We start from the raw sequence: 24,813 nt of genomic DNA, 5'->3' as shown, positions 1-24,813 counted from the left end.
TCGAGAATTTTGATCTGGCCAAATACGTGCTATAGTAGCATGTGTAATTGTATTGAGCACTGTGTTAAGATGGTTGCCGGCACGGTAGCTCTTCGTGTTCGGTCAGTGGGTTAACTGCCGCTGTGTAATGAAGAAACTGAATAAATAGATCAACGATGAACTTAAACGGGTGTCATAAGACGTCCGCCCAGAACAAATGCAACGACAAATACGAGATAAAAATGGCGAAACGGTGAGCACGTCTGTCTAGTAAGTAGGAGACCTCAACTCGAAGCATATTTTTTTAAATTTCCTCATTGATATAAATCAATGCTTACTAGCAGCTAAGGTCTTTTCATTCCTTTCTGCCTACTGCCTGACAGTTACTTTCGAGTAGTTTTGAAGTGTCTGAGAGTCTTGCGAGAGCAGATGTCGCAATTGTTTGCAGACAGCAGGTGAAAATGTTTGTGAGAGCTGAGAGATCATTTTTTTTTAAATCCTATGGGAATTAACTGCTAAGGTCATTAGTCCCTAAGCTTACACACTACTTAACCTAAATAATCCTAAGGACAAACACACAAACCCATGTCCGAGGGAGAACTGGAACCTCCGCCGGGACCAGCTTAACAGTCCACAACTGCAGCGCCCCAGACCGCTAGGCTAATCCCGCGCGGCTGTGATATCATTCTCCACGAGATTTGTATGTGGTGTTTTGTGCGTGAAGGAAGAGGTTGCGATGTAAGAAGATAAAACTGTAGCTGCACTTTTAATACTTTTGATGCAATTATCTCATTGTGTGACGGAAGCTTCACAATTATATCGAAACTTTACGAGAATGACATCGTTGGAGAAGGAATTAATATTCCCCATAATTGGACCCCAAATTGCTAGGCTAGATACTGTTATGCGTAAATTCATTGATGTTTAAGGCGGACTGCTTGTGACACTAAGATTTTTAACATCAGAAATTTTTATTCTCTGTAATATTTGGTAAAGTTGCAACTGGGGTGAACTAACATTATACCAGGTTTCATCTCCATACCCACACTCGTTCAAAAGTAAAATAGGGCGAATATGTGATAAATGAAGCCTTTCCGAACGCAACTTTCTTTGAATATGCATTGAGTTAAGGAACAAGTCGTAAATTCCTGAACGTCTTTTCTTCAGCACCCAATATAGTAACAATGAATAAACACCACGTCATACAAAATTAAAGCTATAGCTGTATTAATTGAAGTCAAATGGTAATTTTTCGAGTTCAAAAACTATTACTTTCGAGCAAAACTCCATTGTTTCCTCTACGTTAATTAATCTATGTTATAAAATTACTTTGCTTGATTCCCTAACATGTGGATATTCTGGTAAATTTCCTCTGTGGTGGTGTTAAAAACCGTAACCACTTTATCTAAGCAACTTCCCAATCTTTTCTCGGTTCCTGTAGTCCAGTAAATGTATGTTGGATATCGCTGGCCTGTCCTCGTACAAACATATTAAATGCACAATTTCATCCTGAGCTCACTTCTTAGAAGCGTTGTTCAACCCTTTCTTTGCCGACAAATTGTTGACATTCACTTCACTGTGAGAATCAATCGCAATAGCCTCAACTGTCCCGTGAACGCCATTACAAATTTATAATGTTGATGTGACGTAGTGGGTAGGGGCTAGTCTTCCATTCACATTTTCATATTCACTTGAGATCGAGTCTCTTCAGCAGATTTTTTTTTGTTAACTATATATAATATGTCTATTATGTTGCTATGTGTTGCCGCACGGGATTAGCCGAGCGGTCTATGGCGCTGTAGGCTTGGACTGTGCGGCTGGTCCCGGCGGAGGTTCGAGAGTCCTCCCTCGGGCATGGGTGTGTGTGTGTTTGTCCTTAGGATAATTTAGGTTAAGTGATGTGTAAGCTTAGAGACTGATGACCTTAGCAATTAAGTCCCATAAGACTTCACACACATTAGAGTAATTTTTTTTTTTTTTTTTTTTTTTTTTTTTTTTTTTTTTTTTTTTTTGCTATGTGTTATTTGCCGTGTAGCGCTGTACAACTACCGGTGTTGTTCCTTAAGGAGGAAAAACGGGCGAACTCTTTGCTCATAAACAAGCCTCGGTTACATATAATGGCTCCAAACACACGGTTATACTTTTATTTAATGTGTACATGAGTATGGCAAATTACGTTATGAAGGTGTGGTAGCGTAAAAACTACGAAATTCAGTACAAATCTGAGACGCAGTTATGGCTGTTCAGCGCTCTCCGAGTACTCTGAGCTCTCCTTGCAATGCCGGTATAGTTTTTCTTGTCCGAGAGCTGCGGCGAGTAGCTCTCAAGAGATGAAAGTTGCCATCTATAAGAGACGTTTAAACTCGCAGAGCGCAACTATCTGAGATCTTGCCGCACTCTCGGACACTGAGGGCAAGCTGACTTTCGGCCATGTTTACACGACACGTATTACTCGAAAAAGCTCTCTGAGATTGAAAAACTGTCCCGTGTTGATGAGTGGTTCCCTACCCGGGCGTGATTACGCCCTGAGGGGTAAAACGAAATTCTATGAGGGCTAAAAACTAAACGATCCGATTCTGTTTCAGCTACTAAATTATTTTCGAAAGGTCATTAATGTTATCAAAATTTTGTAACACTCGAATACTTATCATATAAGTTATAAATAACTAATTTTAGTCAGTTAGTAGCATTAACGCGGCGGAGGTTACAGGTTCCTCACGCTCTCCACCCACTACACATACATGTTGTGCATTGTCCTGTACATCGGTGACGATAAAAGTGAGATGTGTTCCTAACAAATGTTAAATATCTCAAAAAAATGTCGTCTCCATATTGCAGATAGTACCTGCAGTAGTCCAGAAATGCTTCATTACTCGCTTCGAAACCGACAAATGAGGTAACTGACAGCACTACAGAGCAGTTACTGCATAATGGCTGCTACAGTGCTGTACACAGAATTATTATTATTAATGTTGTTGTTGTTATTACTGTTACTATTACTGTTAGTGGCTGTGGTCAGACACAAAGCATTAACACCGTGAAATCCTCCAATTTCTGCCGCTTCAGAAGTATGGGGGTGCAGCAGTCAAGTAGTTTACGTACAGTAAGAACAGTGCACACATTTTAACTTTGTTAACTTTGGCTGGAGTTGGAGTGTACAGGTCAAGCAAGTGCTGAAATGGGAGGGAATAATGCAGGGGATGTATATTTTGTAACATGTGTCTACCCTGACTGTGGATAGTTGGCTTTCTTATCTGAGAAGCAGTTGTAGGTAGCACTTGCGAACTACAACATTCGTTATGCTTCGCAAGTGCTCCCTCTCAAATAAGGAATCGAACTGTCCTTCGTCTTTCATTCTAAGACTCCTTCCCCCCTCCCACCCCTCCCACTTTACAAACACACACACACACACACACACACACACACACACACACACACACAAACTAAATACAGTATCATTCGTCTTTCACCATTTTAAAAATAAATGTGTTCCAAGAAAAGATTTTCATTCTATAGATAAGTTTATGGTTGGTGATAATGTGGGAGGGGGGGGGGCAGCAAAAGACGGTAAGAGGGGGAGATGGCGGGGCTACTGGCCAATGTCAAATTGCACTAAGGGGTAGTGATCTAAGAAAGATTAGGAACGACTCACTTGGAGAATGTACTGGCGTTTGGTGTTGCACACCACGCCCCTTTCCTAGCACCCCATGTCTGACGCGCGGCCATTGCGTGATGTGTGTACAGACGTGACGACCATCTTCGCAACGATGGCCGTGCTGTGCGCGAGCGGCCCGGCGTTCGCGGCGTCTGCGCTGCGCGGCCTGCGCTTCTTCCAGATACTCCGCATGGTGCGCATGGACCGCCGCGGCGGCACCTGGAAGCTCCTCGGCTCCGTCGTCTACGCTCATCGGCAGGTAAGCGCCGCACTCCTCTACTCCCTTACACCGTCCTCACATGCGGCGTGGCACCTAACGTCGACTACGAATGCAGAACTATCCGGCGGCACTTGCCTGCTGCATCTGGCTCGCAGATCACGCACTTCATTCATGAAAATGCACGCACGTAAAATTCCTGTGTTATCTCTGTTATACCGCATATTTCTTCCCTTGACCATAAGCTAGTCGTATTGTTCTGTCTTTAGTTTACCTAAGTACACTACTGACCATTAAAATTGCTACACCACGAAGATGACGTGCTACAGACGCGAAGTTTAACCGACAGGACGAAGATGCTGTGATATGCAAATGATTAACTTTTCAGAGCATTCACATAAGACTGGCGCCGGTGGCGACACCTACAACGTGCTGACATGAGGAAAGTTTCCAACCGATTTCTCATACACAAACAGCAGATTACCGGCGTTGCCTGGTGAAACGTTGTTGTTATGCCTCGTATAGGGAGCAGAAATTCGTACCATAACGTTTCCGACTTTGATAAAGGTCGGATTGTAGCCTATCGCGATTGCGGTTTATCGTATCGCGACATTGCTGCTCGCGTTGGTCGAGATCCAATGACTCTTAGCAGAATATGGAATCGGTGGGTTCAGGAGGCTAATACGGAACGCCGTGCTGGAGCCCAACGGCCTCGTATCACTAGCAGTCGAGACGCCAGGCATCTTATCCGCATGGCTGTAACGGATCGCACAGCCACGTCTCGATCCCTGAGTCAACAGATGGGGACGTTTGCAAGACAACAATCATCTGCACGAACAGTTCGACGACGTTTGCAGCAGCATGGACTATCAGCTAGGACACCATGGCTGCGCTTACCCTTGACGCTGCATGACAGACAGGAGCGCCTGTCATGGTGTACTCAACGCCGAACCTGGGTGCACGAATGGCAAAACGTCATTTTTGTTCGGATAAATCCAGGTTGTGTTCACAGCATCATGACGGTCGCATCCGTGTTTGGCGACATCCCGGTGAACGCACATTGGAAGCGTGTATTCGTCAACGCCATACTGGCTTATCACCCGGCGTGACGGTATGGGGTGCCATTGGTTACACGTCTCGGTCACCTCTTGTTCGCATTGACGACACTTTGAACAATGGACGTTACATTTCAGATGTGTTACGACCCGTGGCTCAACCCTTGATTCGATCCCTGCGAAACCGTACATTTCAGCAGGATAATGCACGACCGCATGTTGCAGGTCCTGTACGGGCGTTTCTGGACACAGTAAATGTTCGACTGCTGCCCTGGCCAGCACATTCTGCACATCTCTCACCAATTGAAAACGTCTGGTCGATGGTGGCTGAGCAACTGGGTCGTCACAATACGCCAGTCACTACTCCTGATGAATTGAGGTATCGTGTTGAAGCTGCATGGGCAGCTGTACCTGTAGACGCCGCCCAAGCTCTGTTTGACTCAATGCCCAGGCGTATCAAGGCCGATATTACGGCCAGACGTGGTCGTTCTGGGTACTGGTTTTTCAGGATGTATGCACCCTAATGGCGTGAAAATGTAATCACATGTCAGTTCTAGTATAATATATTTTTCGAATGAATACCCGTTTATCATCTGCATTTGTTCTTGAGGTAGCAATATTAATGGCCAGTAGTGTAATAACTTCAATATGCTTGAACATGTTTTGAGGTGAATAGGATTATTCCAGGCCGTCTCTAAGGACATTGTGAGGGTCCAGTTACATTCAAATGATCACCACCTACCTACGTTCGGCGTCAGCGTGCAACAACCATTCACCATTCATAGGCGGCAGGTGGCAATACTGGCAGTGGAGTGCATCCATAGCGTGTCAGTGGGTGGTGCGGTGGGGGGGGGGGGGGGGGACAGTCGCATAAAACGCAGAAAACAGTTCAGTACTTGTCGTAATGTGGAATGCGGCAACTCTAAGTGATTTAGTTGACGCCATAGTTAAAGCAAACTGTGCACTGCAATACTGTTCTAAGCAAAACTAGCGCCGAAACAACTGTGGAGCACCATGGGCCAAAGATGACAGGGCTGATAGATTGCTCCGGAAATGTGTAAGGACGAATTGACATGCAATCATCTGATGGCCCAGAAGAAAGAACGGACTACCGACAGTGTCTCCTCTACTAAAATTCAGCGAACATTGCTGTGTACGGGCCTCCACAGAAGGCGTGTGATTCATTGATTCATGCACCCATGATGACTCCTGTTCATCGGCGACTAGGGCTGGAATTTCCACATCAGCACCGCAGCTGGACGTCCACTGAATGGCGGCAGATGAACTTTTCAGGTGAATCATGTTTCATGTTTATCATGTTATCGTCTGAAGGGTCCTGGCCGGAGGAGGTGGCGTTGTCACCTGGTGAATGTTTTTGTGGAATTTCCAGAATGCTATCGTCATGCTGGAAAACACAGTGGATCAACACAAGTATAAGTCCACCCTTGAGGATTATTTGCACCCCTGCATACATTTTGTGTTCCTTTAGCACGATGACATCTACCAGCAAGACAATGCAACGTACCAGACAGCTCGCAGTAACTGTGTGGTTCGAAGAGCATCAGGAAGAGTTTACTGTGTTCTCCTGGTCACCCAACTCCCCAGATTCAAACACAGTCAAGAATCAGGGACCACTTCGATCGGGCTGTTCGCGCCATGGATCCTTAGCCAAGAGACGTGGCTCAGCCTCCCGCAACACTGGAGTCGGCATGGCTCTGCATCCCTCGCGGAACAGTCCAGAAACTCACTGATTATTCAAATACCGTAACACGTGTTTATTGAGGCATTTGACAGGCGATCACGTTAATATGACTGGACAGTTCCGGAACAAATAGTGACATAAAAATTTACTGCAGTCTTCCCTATCAGATAAAAAAGTAATTCATCATTTTCACTTTGTAGTAAAACCCTAGTGTCATTTTTACTTGATTGCTGTTTCTGTTACATAGGGAAATTTTTAGAACATGAGATATATATGACATGGAACAAGAACTTGCAAAATGTTTTACTCGAATTAGTGAAACAGGCAGAAAGGCTGAAAAATGTTTCATTTGCTACAGTTATATTTTCTGTACTTCATGTGTGTGTGTGTGTGTGTGTGTGTGTGTGTGTGTGTGTGTATGTGTGTTGCAGTTCCTTTGTCCATAACATTGAATACTGCACAACGTATATGATCTGGTATACGAAGGTGAATCGCAACAGCGCGGAAGCACTGTAACAAATGTGTCTGGAAAGGCCGAGCGCAGAACTGCAGTTTGAGGGGTCTCGGTGCTTGGTTCGTATTTGAGCTGGGAACACGGGGTAAAAAATTTTGGTTTAGCCCCGAGCAGCGGCGATTTGTATAGCTATTCGGATATCCAATGTACTGTTACAGTATATTAAACAGGGTTTGAACGACGAACCGGAGCTGACACCCAAAAGAGTTTAATTGGGCTGAAATTAATGCTCAGCTAATGGCACCACTCGTATTGGCACCCTTCGGATTTTATGTACGAAAACGGTCCCCTCGTTTGAATTTTACGAACAAAAATATTTTTTTAATGCGCCACTATCAAACTTTTGCGAATCGGTTCAAATTTTGTTGGAAGATAGACAAATTCACATAATTAATGGTCATCCTGTTGTTCTGCGAAAGTCTTGGGCGTTGGCACAATATAATGAACGAGGTTCGAAAGGGAATAAATAAACCTATACCGGATCAGTCGTCGCCCGAGTCAACAAAAAATTACACCGGTTGCCAAGCTACGGCGGTCTAACGTCGAGATTATAGTACAGTAAAAATTGGAAACCAGAATCGAAAATTCTCCTATCGAAGCACTAAAACAGGCGAATATGTTCTGAGCAAAGTTAGGGATGTAAACTGAGGGAAATAGCTTTTCGGCTTTTCTGGCTACTTCAAAGACATTTAAATGAAAACATCTTGAGATATTCGCGCTTTCTTGCGAGTTAACTGTACTTTCCCAGAGCAGTGAGCTCTCTTAGATCCACCTATTACAAGTGTGATGATAGAGGGTAGGATGCATCTGCTATAGAGAGTGTGGGTGCGTCTTTAATAGAGGCTAATCCTGAGAAGGGATGGATGCGTCCTCAACTTTATTGACTTGTTGTGTCGCATTGCCAACGGCCTTCCCCCAGTGGTAATATCGGTTCCGGTCAGGTCACCGAAGTTGAGCGTTGTCGTGATGGGCTAACACTTGGATGGGGGACCATCCGGTCTGCCGTGCGCTGTTGGCAAGCGGGGTACACTCAGCCATTGTGAGGCAAACTGAGAGCTACTTGACTGAGAAGTAGCGACTCCGGTCTAGGAAACTGACATACGGCCGGGAGAGTGGTGTGCTGACCGTATACCCCTCCATATCCGCATCCAGTGACTCCTATGAGTTGAGGACGACACGGCGGCCGGTCAGTACCGTTGGGCCTTCATGGCGTGTTCGGGAGGAGTGTGTGGTACTGCACATCATGCCAAATGCCATGTTCGATGATATGATGGCATGTATCACGCGACACGACGTCGTGTATCATGTTACTTTATTTGACACGATGCGTTATATTGTATGATGTGTTCTCTTACACAAGCCCTTGTGAAGGGTTTAATCGCCAATATGTTTTAACTAACATTTAATTATAATAAATCGCACCAATAACAACCCGTGTTTCATGAATCTTCCGCTCAATGCTCAATAATTTTATAACAGGGAAGTAATAATACGAAAATAAACAAACACGATAATTCTTTGACCACCAATATGACACTGCTTTTCCTAGAGATCCTCGATGGGTCGGTGATTTCAAGCAGCGTAGCTTCGTAGGATTATAATATAAAACCCAGTAAATATTGGCTTCAGCTGAAAACGACGAAATCCAATATGGCGCTGCTTCTGACTTCGTGAGCGTACGTGCCTCTTATCGGTAAAACAATTCGTTGCACATTGTCGAAATAGCGCAGAACTTATTTCGCGTTTCACACCCGCCAATACTTTTTCACCGTGAAATAACAGGAAATGACATCACAAAACTCGCGCAGCTCGAAGCGCACGCCATCTTTTACGCTGTTGTGAGGACGGCAGACATGCTGCACGCACACTGCTCTTCTCTCTGCTGGAGCAGGCATCTCGTTGCTCGCTTGAGGCATTTGCCTGCAGCTGTTCACATCACTAGCTGAAGGTATTATTTAGCAGTGCTGCGAAGCGAAAATGAAGCTCAGTGTATAGATTGTAGTCAGTGATTGGGATTCTTTAGTGATAAAAATGTAGCATCTGACAAGGAGATGAAAGTTTAGGAGTGTACTTTTGCACGAAGAGTATCTATAAATCTGATACTATGGTGAGACCCATGAAAAATCTTAAAAATGCAATAAAATTCCTAAAAATTATATCCTCTATTTTGTAACGGGTAACACCCATTATTGTCGGATCATCATAGTTAAGTGCCGTCAGGCTTGGCTAACACTTGCATGGTTGACCATCGGGGTCTGCAGAGCGCTGTTGTGAGTCTGGTTGAGGAGCTACTTCACTATAAAGTAGCGGCTCCGGGCACGAAGGCTGAAAACGGAAGGGAGAGTGATGTGTTGCCCACAAGCCCCTTCAATCCGCATCAAATGACACTTATCTGATGAGCATGACATTGTGGTCGGTCGGATCGTTTGGCCTTCCGAGACTTGTTTGCAAGGAGTTTAGTTTGGTTCTCTCTATTTGGCAGTTGGCATATCTTTGTGTTTCGTCAACTGACGAATAGTTGGCATCCTGTAGCTTCTTTTTTTAGTAACAGTCCTGGTAAACTTGTGAAAATATATCGCATCATGAAAGCATAGCAAGGCGATTCAAGTGTGAATCGTAGTTACAATACTAAAGAGTGGAAATGGCAAGGAAAGCGCTTCTGAAGGAGAGAAATTTGTCAAAATCGAGTGTAGATTTAAGTGACAGGAAGTCGTTTCTGAAAGTATTTGTATGGAGTGTAGCCATGTATGGAAGTGGAACAGGGACGATCAGCAGTTAAGACAAGAAGAGAATAGAAGCTTTCGAAATGTGGTGCTACAGAAGAATGCTGAAGATTAGATGGGTAGATCACATAGCTAATGAATAATGGAATTGGGGAGAGGAGGAGTTTGTGGCGTAACTTGACTAGAAGAAGGGATCGGTTGGTAGGACATGTTCTGAGGCATCAAGGGATCACCAATTTAGTACTGGAGGGCAGCGTGGAGGGTAAAAATCGTAGAGGGAGACCAAGAGGTGAATACACTAAGCAGATACAGGAGGATGTCGGTTGCAGTAGGTACTGGGAGATGAAGAATCTTGCACAGGATAGAGTAGCATGGAGAGCTGCATCAAACCAGTCTCAGGACTGAAGACCACAACAACAACAACAACAACAACAACAACAACAATACTAAAGATGCAGGAAGTGTAAAAGATGCGTAACTTCTGTGGAAGACACTTCACTCCTGGACCAGGCACACCGAGTAGTCGCAAAGAAAACGTTGTCCCTGTGGCAGAGCTTGTGAATCTAAACAGGAGTATCTCTGTGAACGAAATAGCCATTATTTGGGATATTAGTGGTGGTTCAAGGCACAATGTTGTCCACGATGTGCTTCGATGTATTAAATCTTACGCAAGATGTTTAACACATCAGTTGACCTTTGAATTGACAGACAGTGGCGTCGATGCCTGTGAGTAAATTTTGCGTCGTGCCAGGTCAGAGGTAACGTATTTCTGAACAGAATTCTTACCGGATATGAAACCAGTGCGCCAACTCTCAACCACATTCAACAACTACCATGCTCACATTTTTATAGGACGTAAAAGAGGCGTGTTTGGAGCATTATATGGAAAGACGATTAACAGGCACCAGCGATTAGCACTCAAATCTGATACGAAATCACTCTCGTCCGCCAGTCAGGGCCAAACGACGAGGACCTCTTAGTGCCGGTGTTTAGTTGTAACACGCCAATGCTCGTGCCAATATCAAGAATACAGGGTATGGGATTTGAGTGCACGAACACCCATCTTACACTTGAGACCGCAGACCTCGGCAGGAGTAACTTACATGTGTTCGGACAGTTGAGAGTAGCAATGGTGCACATGCCTGGGGGCAAATGGCATCGTACCACCCCCCCACCCACCCACCCTTTTCTCTCAGAGAAATGAGAATGTGAAAATATAGCACAGTCAGGTTTTTTTCTTTCAGGAAAATGATTTAACAGTCGATCTTACGTAGGTTTTTAACAGTGTCGGAAGCGTAATTTTTGTGCGCTTAGTTAGAAGTCGCCATTCTTCTTCCAAAATATTAAAATTACTCCATATCGCCGAGTCTAGCACCTCCCCTTCCCCCTTCATCCTACAAATTATTGTATGGGCGCCCTTGCGAAGTAGCACTTGAAGGCGAGCATTTGAAAACGTGGGAAACTCGGTGCACCAGTGGCTGCTTTCGCACCCTGATGAATTCCTCACAAGCTATCCATTCAATTCCGAAGCGGTGGAATTCGTGCATTACACATCATGCGCAATATGTTGAAAAATGACATATGCATTTTTTCCGCATTACATTTCGTATTACAATAGATGATTGAGGTTTTCCTTTGCGTCACCCTCGTACTTTCACAAGTTCTGTCTAGAGTTAAAATGTTATCTGCAGCGCTTTTTCAGACAGTCACGTATGTTGCGACAGAGTTTCTGTATGCAGATAAATTTCCAGTCTACAGCCGTGTGTGTGCTTATTATTGACTTTCTGGCAGCTTAAGACTGTGTGCCATAGCGCGACTCCGCACTTGGAAGTCTACCTTTGGCGGCCAAATGCTTTACCAGCTGAGCTAGCCAAGCACTATTCACCACCCGGTTAGCGAGTCGTGGATAAAGGTCGAAGGTTGGAGTCCAGGTCCGGTTCAGAATTTTAATCTCTACTTTACTTACTAATGAACTAGAGATCGTTAAACATATGGAATTTTGGTCCAACATATGGGGTAATTAAAAGTCTGGAGTAACAGTTGTTAGTTTTGATCAGTGGTAACTGGTTTCTCTTATTTTACCATCATTAGACCGTCAACGTCCTGTCAACTTGGACTGAAGGTAGATTAATACCTAGGGAGGTAAAAGTCGCTTTTTTTTTTTTTTTTTTTTGCAGACTGTGATTAGACAAAAATTGGTGAGTAAGCTCAGAGTCCCGTGCACAATGAGGTCAATATAAATGGAACAAAAGCTCTGTGTCAGGAAGGATGGGAATGGATATCGGTCTTGTTCTATTCTAGGAACAATTTTAGCATTTGATTTTAGTGATCTAACGAATCCACGGAGAACTTGAAACGCTGTCCTTCCGCATACGAGTCTAGTGGGTAAACACTCCACATCACACAGTGCCAGAGTGGTTCATATACGTGGATGACAAGTTCAACGCATGCAGTCATACGAAAGGCAGGTCATATGAGTCGTTCAGTAACACTAACCTTCCTAAGAGAACATTAAAGAAGCAGTAAGGTAAGGGGTAGGTAGACCTTCATATTTTTCATCTACATTTTATTTAGTACTACCTGAGAAATCCGACGTTACGCTATTCTTTGTGCACATGCAATTTATTTTCGATTTACAAAGCTTATTTGTGTACAGGGTTTGAAGTAGTGTGATTGAGGACGTGGACAAAGAGTTTGTTTCTCTTCGAACCACAAAAGAGTGTCACGTAGAGCTGACCATACGAGAAGCAACTAACACTAAGGTCCATGCTCGCAACATGCAGCGTGTGGCCTCGTGTTTTCATTGTGGTCATGGAATTACATAAGTTAGTCGGAAACTGTTCACATTTAAAGCGAAATGGTAAATTGTTGAGTATAAGTGGTATTGGGGTTGTAAAAACTCTCTTGCCTGCGCCACTTCCGTCACAGTTTCCGCTTCTGTGACGTTACGTTGAAAAGAAGTACGGTAACTTCAAGCCTCTGTGAATGGAGAGCTCTGAGGAGAGAGATACCGCGTGACGCTCTCGGTTAGAGTTACGACGAGCCTCGTTTTCGGAAAAGAATTTTCAAAGAGTGACTTAAAGCCTGATGTTCTCGAGCCGCTGCAAGTATCACGATCTTCACTAGATTCTTCAGACCGCGTAGTCCTCAGTCTTTTAGCCGTTCTGGTGTATTCAGAAAGACTCGACCGCTTTCTAGGCATTTTCATTCGTAAACACAACGGAATAAGAATGTAATTAATAGACACCCAAATCACAAAACTGCAGCTAATTATTTCGTTTATTCTACCAAAGAATAAAAAGAAAACATACCGAAAGAAACAAAGCAGTACCGTTAAGTTTTCAATGCAAAAAGCGAATTAAGTCTATCCTTATATCCTAGCGAAGTAAATTCACTGTTAATAATTTGTATTTACTGATGCGGCTTTTCCCATTAAAAACTTAACGGCACTGCTCTGGCGTAAACTTACGAAAATACATTTATTACTGAGTTTAAAAAAAAGACTAACAGTGTCATCTAGTGGTTCTTTGGTGTACTACGAAACGAACAGCGATGTCTATTGGTTCTTTGGTGTAGACTGCTTCGTCGTGATGATTAAACATTCGAATTACGAAACTGTGCAGACGATTATAGATAAAACTTTAAAGTACTATATATTAATGTTACGCGTTCTGATTGTGATGAAAGCTAAGTACAAGCTACCTACGAAAACTCCTGAGAATTCGTCTAGTAGTTTTGGAGATTTGCGTTTTCCGACAAGCAGACAGACACGACGGTTTTAAATAATACGAGGCGTATTCGGAAAGTAAGGATCGATTTGGCGCTAAATGGAAACCACTGTGAAAATCCCATGGAACTTTGCACAGATGTGTTGTGCAGTGTCTACAAGTACCTGTAGATCGCTTCACGTAGCTCTTTTCAGTCCAGAGCACAAAGTGATTACATAGAAATGCTTAAAACAACAGTGTCTCCCACGAGGTACGTGGACCTGGGAAGAGATATCGCCTGAAGCTTCTTCCTTCAAGGCAATATTCAGCCGCATTCCGCAGGGCAATGAAGACGCTCCTGCAGCGTTGTCGATGGGAAGTGTGTGATAACCCTCGACGCAGCCCTTAATTGGTTCCATCCGTTGTTCATCTCTACTCACATGAACCGCTGTCTGCGAAGACAACATTTTGACACAAACAACGGAAAGCAAACCAAGGTAGAGAGGTGGTGGAAAGCACAGGCAGCTGCTTTCTGTGACGAGAGTATAGGAAGTTTGTACAATGCCACGACAAATGTCCAAGTCGAAGCGGCGACTATTTAGAGAGGTAGCTGGAACGTGTGACTAACTATTGCCAATGATTTTTTTTTTTATTTGGCTGTGGTTTTCATTTTGCGACGGATCGGACCTTACTTTCCGAACAGCCGTTGTACTTCAGATCACGATATCTTCCTTTCGAGATCTTATTTTGGCGGTATAAATCTTATATGTTGCCCCAAGCTACACTCAAGTTCCTTGTGAACACCATGAAAATTCGTGTAGTATTTTGAAGAGCAGAGTGTTTAAACAGACAATATGGTTCTACAGTTTCATGATTAGTGTATAAGTATATGAAAAATTTGCATGATTCCATCACAGTAAAAGGCACAAATTTATGTGATAAATGCTGTCCACAGTAAAGCAATTACATTTCACTTTTTAGTACAAAAGTTTTGCTGTAATCATAGGTCCATTATTGAGCAAGGATTTTCGAGACTGAGTTCTATCTCATGCCTTAAAATGTACTATATGGAAGGTTCAACGGGCGGTATTCAGACAAATAAATTATCTAATCAAAATTGTCCGAACACCTACTGGTGGACATTAATACAGAGCGTGTTGACCTTTCACACCTATCACTGCTTGAACTGTGCTGGGGACATTTTCAAAGAGGTGCATGAATGTCTGTGTGAAGGATTGCCAGCTTATTCTTCCTCAACAGCGAAGGCTAGAGATGCTTGACGCTGGGGTATGGGGTGTATCCGACGTTCTAATTCATGCCTAAAGTGTTCCACTGGACTCAGGTCGAAACGCTGGACAGGTCAGTGCATACAGGAATGTTATCGCGCACATATCGCTGCCTCACTGATGCTGCTTCAAGACAGCGTACTTAATCATGCTGATGCAAACGATCATCGTCTGCAAGTTTTCCACTACTGTACGCAGTACACCATTCCGTGAAATATGTTCATATCCTTCCACATCAAGGGTTTTCTTAAGCGCTGTATGTGGACCACATCCTAACCACGAAGAACACCGCCGTCTCCAGGCATTAACCAAACTCAAACCATTTGATTGGGTAGTGTGATTCGTCACTCCAAACACTCGTTTCCAGCCATCCACTGTCCACTAGCGTCGCTCGTCTCATTACTTCAAGCGTCGCATAGCACTCACTACAGAAGTACGTGGCTTACTGTACGAGGAGTTGCTTCATCACTGCAGCCTTTACCGGTTATGTCCTGCGCACAGCCACTGCGCTAGCTGGGCTACTGGTAGCCCTTTGTTACTCAACTGTGATCCCTTCTGCTGATTTCATGCTGTTTTTTACAGCAGCCACTCACCAAAATTCTCGACGGCTCCTGTCCGTCAGTACATTTGGTCTTGACTGGTCATGGTTTACCTGTGGTTGCTCCTATGACTTTCCACATCAGAGTCACATTTTCTGCAGTTAAGGTTGGCAGCTTTAGTAAGATTGAAATGTCCCTAGGTGGATTCGTTATTCAAGTGAAGGCCAATGATTAGTTCCCGTTCGAAGTGACCGAGGCTTGCTAAGGCACCCATTGTGCTGTTACTGCTCCTGTACAGACAACATAATATTTGCTACATTCTTCTATAATTGTAAGTCTGTATCTTCTGTCGTCTAGTGGATATCGATGCAATGCTGGAACTGCTGGCTAACAGTTACGTTGCAGTTGAGATCCAAAAGGTTAAACTATTTAGACAACAGAAGCCACAAGAAAAGCAAAATCATAACACAGCTACTGCTTACCTCCCTTTTATTCCGAAAATCACTAACAGAACTGCTGCTTTCCTGGAAGATTCAGGGTTAGAACCATCTACAACACCCTTAGTAACACCTACTCCCCTCTGTTGAACATGTAACGTAGTCCTTGGTGCTTGCAGACAGACAACCGCTTGACACCCCTCAGATTCTTCACACCTTCAGATTCTTCACAGGAGCAAGAACAGCAGCGCACCCTAGCTGCAGGCGCTCAAGGGCTTTCGTCAGTCTATCTCTGTAAGGTACATTTTTAAAGTTCTCAACAAAGGTGGGCGGATGTCACCGAGGGTGTGGCTGAACTGCCGGTCTTAGAGCTACAAGAAAGAGTAGGACTGAAAACACAGAAACACCCTATGTTGTTTCAGATCGGATTCAGATACCGTCGAATTTTTATGAGCGACCTTCAGTGGTCCTGCCCTTTGCATGGGAGCGAAAACTGTAGTCGCACTGCATTCCAGAGGAGTACCATCAAGTTCAGTGGGGTTCTTAGTCCATAATGTCCTTAGGATAGGGCTGACTCGTCCAGGGGATGTCAGCTGTGTCCAAAGTTGTCAAGAACGTCATCCTGTTGCTTATTCCAGTGCCAATGCTGTTTTCAACCTTGACTTTTGCGGGAATCAATTCCCCAAGGAAATAAGTGACATCACTGACACCCTTTACGCCATCCGCTAAGGTCATTTCATGTCAGTTTTGAGTGAAATGTTTGCCTCGGACTTGCATAAGAAAACCACGTTATTTCAACGTTAGACATCGGGGTCTGTCGTCCATCGCATAGGCATGAAAAAGTGTCTTATACGTGGGTAAGTGGGGGTGTGTCGACCTTCCCATTGCGTGACGCGTCCACTTCGGTATTGTGGTGAAACTTGGTGCCAACGTGACATCATTAACGCGCCTTACGCCTGACATGTGTTTCTGAGTTCTGGGCTACTTTTCACATGTGTCGACACCTCGGTATTTGGATGACGTCCGAGAGCGCCACATTTTTTCACCATTACAGAGTAAGATTGTAAGTACTATTGAGCTAAATTTAAGATTTCTGCGTCGCAGTGGGAGACAATTACCGCGTTTCGACAAAGTGATCGCTTACAGTCAGATCCACCAGAAAGTTATCTGTGCGAAATCAAAGACACTATTGTAAATATGGATTTACATGAAAATACATGTTATTAATAATTGCACAATTACCTAACAGTTAATCCAATCGAAGCCATTATCGATTATATTGTGGGACCTTTATGGCATTATTTTCATGAGATTTTCTGCATATTCTCTCGGTAACGATTTATATATCGCCCTGATTTTGTATAGCAGCTGCTTCAAAGTATATATTTCTTTCCTTTAAGCTTCATCTTAAAATAGAACCAAACATTTTCGATAGGATTTGGATCCAGAGACATTGCAGGCCAATCCATCTTGGACACCCCATTGTCTTCCTTACACACCGTACAGAGACGTCTGCGATGTTTCGGATCATTATGCTCTTGGAGTACCCTGTTGGCCTCCTTAGAATCGAACAGCTTCTGAATGGACCTCAGAAGGCATGTTTGATAAATATTTCACATTTTTTCAGCGCTTAAATTTGGTGTAAACAAGTTCAAATAGCCGCTTTGCGCACGTTAGCCCTCTCCGGTAAATCATCCACATTTCCAACCTCTAGATATCGTTTGACCCGCTTCACAAAAAATGTTTTTGTCTTTATAAATATTTTAACAGCAGCTACAGATGAAAGCTTTGGCACCTTTGGATGATATGGAAGGAATACTGCCTCGTGTCGCTTCAGATATTTTGCACTCTTTTAAACTGCAACCGACAAAACAAAACATTCAACTCTGACAATGTTTATCTATACACTGTGCAAAAGCGCATTATTACAGATTCGAGATCACGGCCAGAGATGTCGCTGCGGACGTTACATTTAAAATTATGGCGTACACTTTCTTGTAATTATGATGCGCGGTGTCGATACGTGCTTACTTTTAACTGCTACCCAGGTATTCTTCTGCCTAACGAAATCACACCAGACAAAAATTAGGCACATTCATGAGACAACACTCTAATACCGTGAAACGCTACATCTGAACTAGATAATGGCCTCAATCCGACGTGAAGAGACTCCGCAATTAATTTCTGGCATGCCACATCAATCTGAAGCCACGCTTTGACAATTACATTCCGCAGAGCTACAAAATTGCAACGTTTCACTCGCTGTTCCACATTGCCTCTGACAGTTACCTACGTATATCAAGCTAATCACTGATTATTAATCGCAGTAGAACTGAAAAATATGGCGCCTAGAGGAAGATTTTAGTTTTCCAAGATCATTTGCATGCTTTTTGTCTAAATGCCGGTGAAGAAGATAACTTTTTTAATACCTTATACTGGAGTGACCTCCATTTGTAATATGTATGTTGCTAGTTAGTATACTGGAATTCTATCAAACTCCACTTAGTACGAGGAATATGTGTTGTGTGTGTGTATGAGTGTGTGTGTGTGTGTGTGTGTGTCTGTGTGTGTGTGTGCATGTGCGCGCGTTGCGTGTCTGGATGTGTAAATGCGTGCTTCCGTGTTTTGAGTGCTCCTCTTTATGAAAATGCATAAGTGGAATTTTCGCGGCGGTGTGCCATCATTTCGTGCGTAAAACACAGCCAGAATGCCACGTGTGTTCCTCGTTATTAAAATGGGAAAGGAGAATATTACGTGGCGATATATAACCTTTCTCTGTCTGAAACCTTGTGAAAATACCTCGCAAGGTGCGGCAATCTCCAGCTGGTGGCTGAATTTTGTTGTTCAAAGCTTATAAACACCATGTACTCATAAAATGTTTGGTGAATAAAAAAATATTTCTGCCGCAGCTGAATCTTTCGTGTGTTGTTCTTACTCGCTGTGGGAGCAATTTTCCATACACTAAACTACTTCTTTTGAGTAGTAAGGGTCGAAAATTTGTGAAGCACAATTGATTTACTCTGCCAGAGGTTCTGAGATCTGGGTTCGCGGTTAGCACAGCGGTTTATCTGACAGTGGAAGGTTCATACAGCATTTGTTTTACTTCGACACATGCTCCTGTGTAGTAATACAATTCCCCGTATTGCTCATTGGGTTATTATTATTAAGAATGAATTATTCACTCTGCAGCGAAGTGCATGCTATTTCAAACCTCCTGTCACATTAAAACTAAGTGCTGCACAGTAGCTCGCACCCGAAACTGCTGCTCATGGCCAACGCATTTCCGGACTGTGATAGAAGTACGCGCAGTTGTTGAGTAGTGTTTGTATTATTGATGGCAATGCTGTTGAAGCTACAGTGGGAAACTCTGTCCGATACACAACCTATACCTTTCAGGCGAAACGTTAGGAAAACCGTCCACTGCGAGTTTACATGCCGCCTGGTGACGTTACAGACACAAGACGCGGCAAGGAAAATAATTGAATTGATACATAAGTCCGTAAAGTTTTTCCATAAGTTCAATAAACACAACAGAAACACATAACAGAGACTTTACTCACCAGTCATATATTTTCCTTCACTATTTACAACAGTATGCCGTTGCTGAGATAACTTTCAATTGCACTCCACTGTAGAAATTACGAAGAACTCGTCGAGCTGTGCCCGGAGCGCATTTTCATTCGAAAAGAAAGTTCCCTGAACGTTGTTCGATAGAGAGAGGGAAAAGACGCAAGATCAGGTGAAAAAGTTGGGTAATAACTTCTCAACCCATCTCCCGTATAGTGGTTTTTGTCAGTCTAGCAGAATGCGGAGTAGAATCACTTCACGCTGTTTTCCTGGTCGTTGTTCTTTAACTGTGTCTGCTAGACGTGTTAGTTGTTGACAATAAATGTCAGCAGTGATGGTGACACCTCGGGAAAGCAATTCGTGGAACACCACATCGTCGCTGTTCCACCAGATGCGTACCAATATCTTTTGTTCATGCAGGCAGTTCTTTCTACAGGGAATTTCTGCTTTATTTGGGCTCAACCATTCCATTTTTTCCTTATGTTAGGATAAAGACACCATTTTTCATCACCAGTAACGATACAGGATAGGAATGGTCGGTGTTGTTCACGAGCCAATTGATGACGAGCAAGCAGAGATGCGCATATGCCAACTGCTGATTTTTGTGATCTTGGCTTTGAGTATGCGGTACCCATATACCTGACTTTTTAACCTTCGTCATTGCATGAAAATGTCGCACGATCTTGGAATGATCACAGTTCATCACATTTGCCTGTTCTTGAGTACACTGACGTTTATCATCGTGGATTAATGTGTTGAAACGATCTTCATCAAACAGCGAAGATCTTCATGAATGCGGAGAGGCACTAGTTTAAAAATTGTCCTGCTTAAAGCGAGAAAACTGTTTTCTTGCTATGCTCTGTCTAATGGCACCATCCCCATACACATCACGAAAGCTGGTGGGTGATGCGCTAGTGTCAGCACTTTGCTGAACTCAAACTGAAGAATATTTCGGAAACGTTCCCATTTCTCCACATGGAACTCCCTTTTCTAGCATCCACAGTTCCAAACATTGGCTCAGAAAGGCAAAATGGCAATATACAAAGTCAAATAGCAATAATGAACTACAAACAAAAAAATCACACCCTATAAACAAGCCCATAGCAACCGGAATGCCAACGTGCAGAACGAAAACGCTACTAAATTGTGCAGCAACCTAATAATAATCCTCATGCCTCTATCTGCCTGTAGCGCTTAATTCCATTACAAAGTACCATACTCCGCAGGTGAAGTGGTGAAATATTGTTTTCGCAGTGCCGCTCGGGTCGGCCGTAGCTGACACAAATCCATTTGATGACAGAAGTTTTAACCGCCATCATCTAGAGGTCAGTGAGAGTATAGGCGTGCCACCACATATTTTGTATAGATCCTGCGCTTGACTCTGACCATCTGCGCAGTATCTTACGGAGTGAGTGCATACGACTCTGTTGATGATGGAACGTCCGCAGGTTTCAAATATTCAGAGTGGTGCTAGCAAAGAGGAGAAGGTTGTGAATTGGTCATTCGTTTCCCCTCTTCTTCAGTCGCATTGCTATCAATAGTTCAAACACGACTCTACAAATCTGCAGACTTTCATCACGGACACTTGTCCTGAACAGCGCGTAAGACCCAGCTCCCACATTTCGCGAAGGAAAGATACATTTCGCTGCAAAGAAAGAAAGTGCTTCCAACTTGATGGTTGAACCTAGCCCTAGGGTATCTCCCAGGTAACAGCCTATGTCTCCACTTTTACCTTCCAAAGTTCTGAAAAATGGACGTGTACTAACCCAGCAAGGTCCAAAAGAGCTGCGACACTTGTACGATAGGAGAGACGCACTGAATGACGAATACTATGAAGCGGCCCGTCAGATGTGGATGGGTCGCTCAAATGCTGACGTCATTTTCCGCTGAGGGATGCTAGACTCCCGAGGCTGCACAAAGTTTTAATGTTTCAGGAAACTACTACTACTACGAGGGCAGTTCGGAAAGTAAGGTCCGATCGCTCGCGAAATGGAAACCACAGTGAAAATCAAAAAAATTTTATTCGCAATAGTTAGCCACATCTTCCAGATACCTCTCATAATAGCCCCTTACACTTTTGTCGTAGCGGTGTACAAACTTTCCAGTACCCTCGTCACAGAAAATAGCCGCCTGTGCTTTGAGCCTTTTCTCTACTCTGGTTTGCTTTTCGTTGTTTGCGCCAAAATGTTGTCTTCGTAGTCAGCGTTTCATGTTAGCAGAGATGAACAATGGATGGAGCCAATTAAGGGCTGTATTGTGGGCGATCAAAGACTTTCCATCGAAAACGCTGCAGGAGCGTCTACATTGCCCCTGCAGAATGCGGCTCAAAATTGTCCTGAAGAAAGAAAGGCATGACATTTATGTTATGTTGGCTGCATAGCTTCAGGCGAAATCTGTCACCAGATCCACACACTTGATTGGAGACACTGTTGTTTTAGGAATTTCTAATTGATCATTTGCGCTATGACCTGAAAAGAGCGACGTGAAGCGATCGAAAGGCACACTAAAATCACTGCCCACCGCATCTGTACAAAGTTTCAAAGGATTTTCACAGCGGTTCCCATTTAGGGCCAAATCGGACCTTGCTTTCCGAATACACCTGGCATTATCATTTTTCTGTTACATAGGAGCAACTACAGACAACATTTATTTCGACTGTTCCTCCTCTGTTTTCTTCCAAATTTCGCTCCTCCTTTCTCGACGTTCCTTTCTTATTTCCAAGTGTCTCCAGTCTTCTTCTTTGGTTTTTCATGGAGATATTCGGAATTCTACAATTTTTTTCTAAGCGACAGTCGTTCGTCACTATAGTAATATGGAGTTTTTTTCCAATTTCTTTCTATCTTCCATTTTCAATTTACCGAAATAAATGAACAGTCTCTTTGTCAGCCTGTTGGGATTCGTCCTTTGGATGCGACCAGAGAGAGCCATTCTTATTTTCCTAACCATATCTGTATGTTTTCATTTGAGTACAAAGTTCATTATTATGACGCCCCCTTGCTTTTTAACTGGTTCCAAAATTTCCCTTCGTACTTTTCTTTCTGTAATTTCCAGTTCTTCCACTATCAACTTTTGTGCAGAGTTAAAAATTGTGCTGCACTATGTGCTTCTGGGCCATTTATTGGAAAATGGTGCTTTTTAGCATTGAGGGATACTGATTTTGCATTATGTACATCCTCAGTAAAAGGTTGTTTTCATTTTATTAAATCTTACTTTATTGGCTTCTTTTCCGAAATGTCTGTTCAATTATTTCTCACTGATACTTGAATCTGTTACTACTCTCAATTATTCCAAGTCTGGTTTACATTAAGATAATATTTGTCATAAACTTGGATTTCACATAGGAGATTTCTAAGTATTGTTTTTTCGTTTTCTTCTTTCAGCAATTCTATCCCTCGAGTGTCTGTTTCAATTGAGTATGAAAATCAGCTAGATCATCTGCAAATGCTAAACAGTCTATTTGTTGGTTGTCGCTTTTGTTACCTAATCTGTCTTCCTCATTGGTTTGGCTTTCTCTTAACGACACTCTCCATTCCGTTCTAAGTTTTTGTAGAATACAGTTGAAAAACAGCATGCAGAGACCATCTCCCACTCTGACTCCAGTTTTAATCTCAAATCTTCTATAATTTCATTTCTAAATGTCACTTTACAGTTGGTCTTGGTTAGTGTTTGGTTTATCAGGGCTGTGGTTTTAGTATCTGAGCTCAGTTTGCAGAGAATTTCGAAGAGCGACTTCCTGTCGACTGTGTCAAAAGCTTTTTTTGAAGTCAAAAAAGTATTTTGAAAACTTTATGTGTCATTTATTACTATTATTATTATTATTATTATTATTATTATTATTATTATTATCATTATCATCATTATTATTACTGATTTTAAATTCAGACTCTGCTCTGAACGTCAGTTTTTTATAAAACCACGTTGATATTCAACAATTTGCGGATCGAGTTGTTCCGCCCCTATTGATAATGCTTTTGACAAGATTTCAAGATTTGCAGGTAAACGATAGGAAATAAATGAAGTGAGTGAATTATGGCTGTCTTCTCGTCTTCAAAAGTCTCTCCTGTTAACCAGATACTTTGGACGATTTATGTTAGCTCGTCCTGACATTTATTTCTGATGTTCTGTAATTATTATTATTATTATTATTATTATTATTATTATGAGTTGTCTCTCTTACTTTTGTATGGTATTTATATAACGATAACGGAAGAAATAACAAGTTATTACTACATTATCTACGTTCTCAGACAACCAAACTACTCTCCAGATGTGACTTTTCAGGCTTTCCTGATGGATCTGTTGCAAACACATTTATGGCGCCGGATCGTATTTTGTGGATTTCCGTGATACGATCGGGTCATAAACCCAAGAAGTGTATTTGCTACTCTCCAGTTGTTCAGCACAACTGCATTCTCCAGTGGGCAGTTAAGTGAAGGATGTACCTATAAGCCTTGTATTCGCTTGATATCTCTTGATAGTGTTGGGGTAGTAGTGGTGACCCACGATACCAAACGGACAGTGTGTACTGACTTCTGTTCCTTCACGTTTACGTTATCTATCAAGTCCATGTATTTGACAATCTTCTCATCACAGGTGATTTGCTGATTATGCGCGATGGGTGCACCGATGTCTAAGAGGAACTTGACTTGCTCAACTTTGCAGATCACTGTTTTGTCAGATCTATTACGAGGACGTGCTGGAAAGTAATTCCTCCGAATTCTTGATGTGAGAACTCTTAAAGATTTTTAAGTAAAACAAACTTCATTAACATCCTACATCATGTTATTCCAGAATTGTTTCATCATCTCGCTATGCTTAGCTCGACGTTCATTTGATTACTTTCTTCTAGGTACCTTCGGTTTGTCTTCTAATGAAATTTCCCAGCTGTAGACATTATGTCTTAAGACGTTTCGATCTTCGATGTCTGTCGGTGAGATTTTGGCATTTCTTTAAATCAATTTTGTCCTGTCTTATCCAGACTGTAGTCCTTTTCCGTTTCTGTAGGTACGTCAAAATTTTCTGTGTTAGTCAGTTGTCACCTAGTCTCATGATGTGTCTGTAGAATTTCTGTCGTCGTTTCCGGAAATCGGTTTCGATGTCGGAATATTTTTCTGTGACTGTAGACGGTATCCTTTGTCTGTGAGTTTTGGGCCAAGGATTTTTCGGCTGATTTTTCTTTCAGCTTTACTGATATTTTCGAGGTCTCCTTTGTCATTAATGTTTAGATTCTCGCTGGTGTAGAGCGTTTCAGGTTTGATAACAGTCGTGTAGTGTCGAACTTTTGAGTTGATGTTTATGTATTTACTTTTGTGGGTGTTCACAAATTTCTCATATGCTTTCCGCATTTTGAGTTCTCGTGTTTTTTGTGTTAATCTTTCTGTACCTCTGGGCTCAATAATTTCTCGGAAGTACTTGAAGCGCTTAGCCTTGTT

General features: G+C 42.8%; 1 protein-coding gene across 1 annotated transcript in view; it reads left to right on the top strand.

Moving 5' to 3' along the window:
• Positions 1–24,813, top strand: part of LOC126354187 (potassium voltage-gated channel subfamily KQT member 4) — a 969,743-nt gene that overhangs the window by 477,512 nt on the left and 467,418 nt on the right. Inside the window, exon 4 of the mRNA XM_050003638.1 lies at positions 3,724–3,893. Coding sequence (XP_049859595.1) covers positions 3,724–3,893 — 170 coding nt within the window. The remainder of the gene's footprint in view (positions 1–3,723; positions 3,894–24,813) is intronic.

Source organism: Schistocerca gregaria, chromosome 3, assembly GCF_023897955.1.
Source record: "Schistocerca gregaria isolate iqSchGreg1 chromosome 3, iqSchGreg1.2, whole genome shotgun sequence".
Taxonomy (NCBI): Eukaryota; Metazoa; Arthropoda; class Insecta; order Orthoptera; family Acrididae; genus Schistocerca; species Schistocerca gregaria.
Note: the sequence above shows the minus strand (reverse complement) of the source record. Positions and strands in the feature narration are given on the sequence as shown.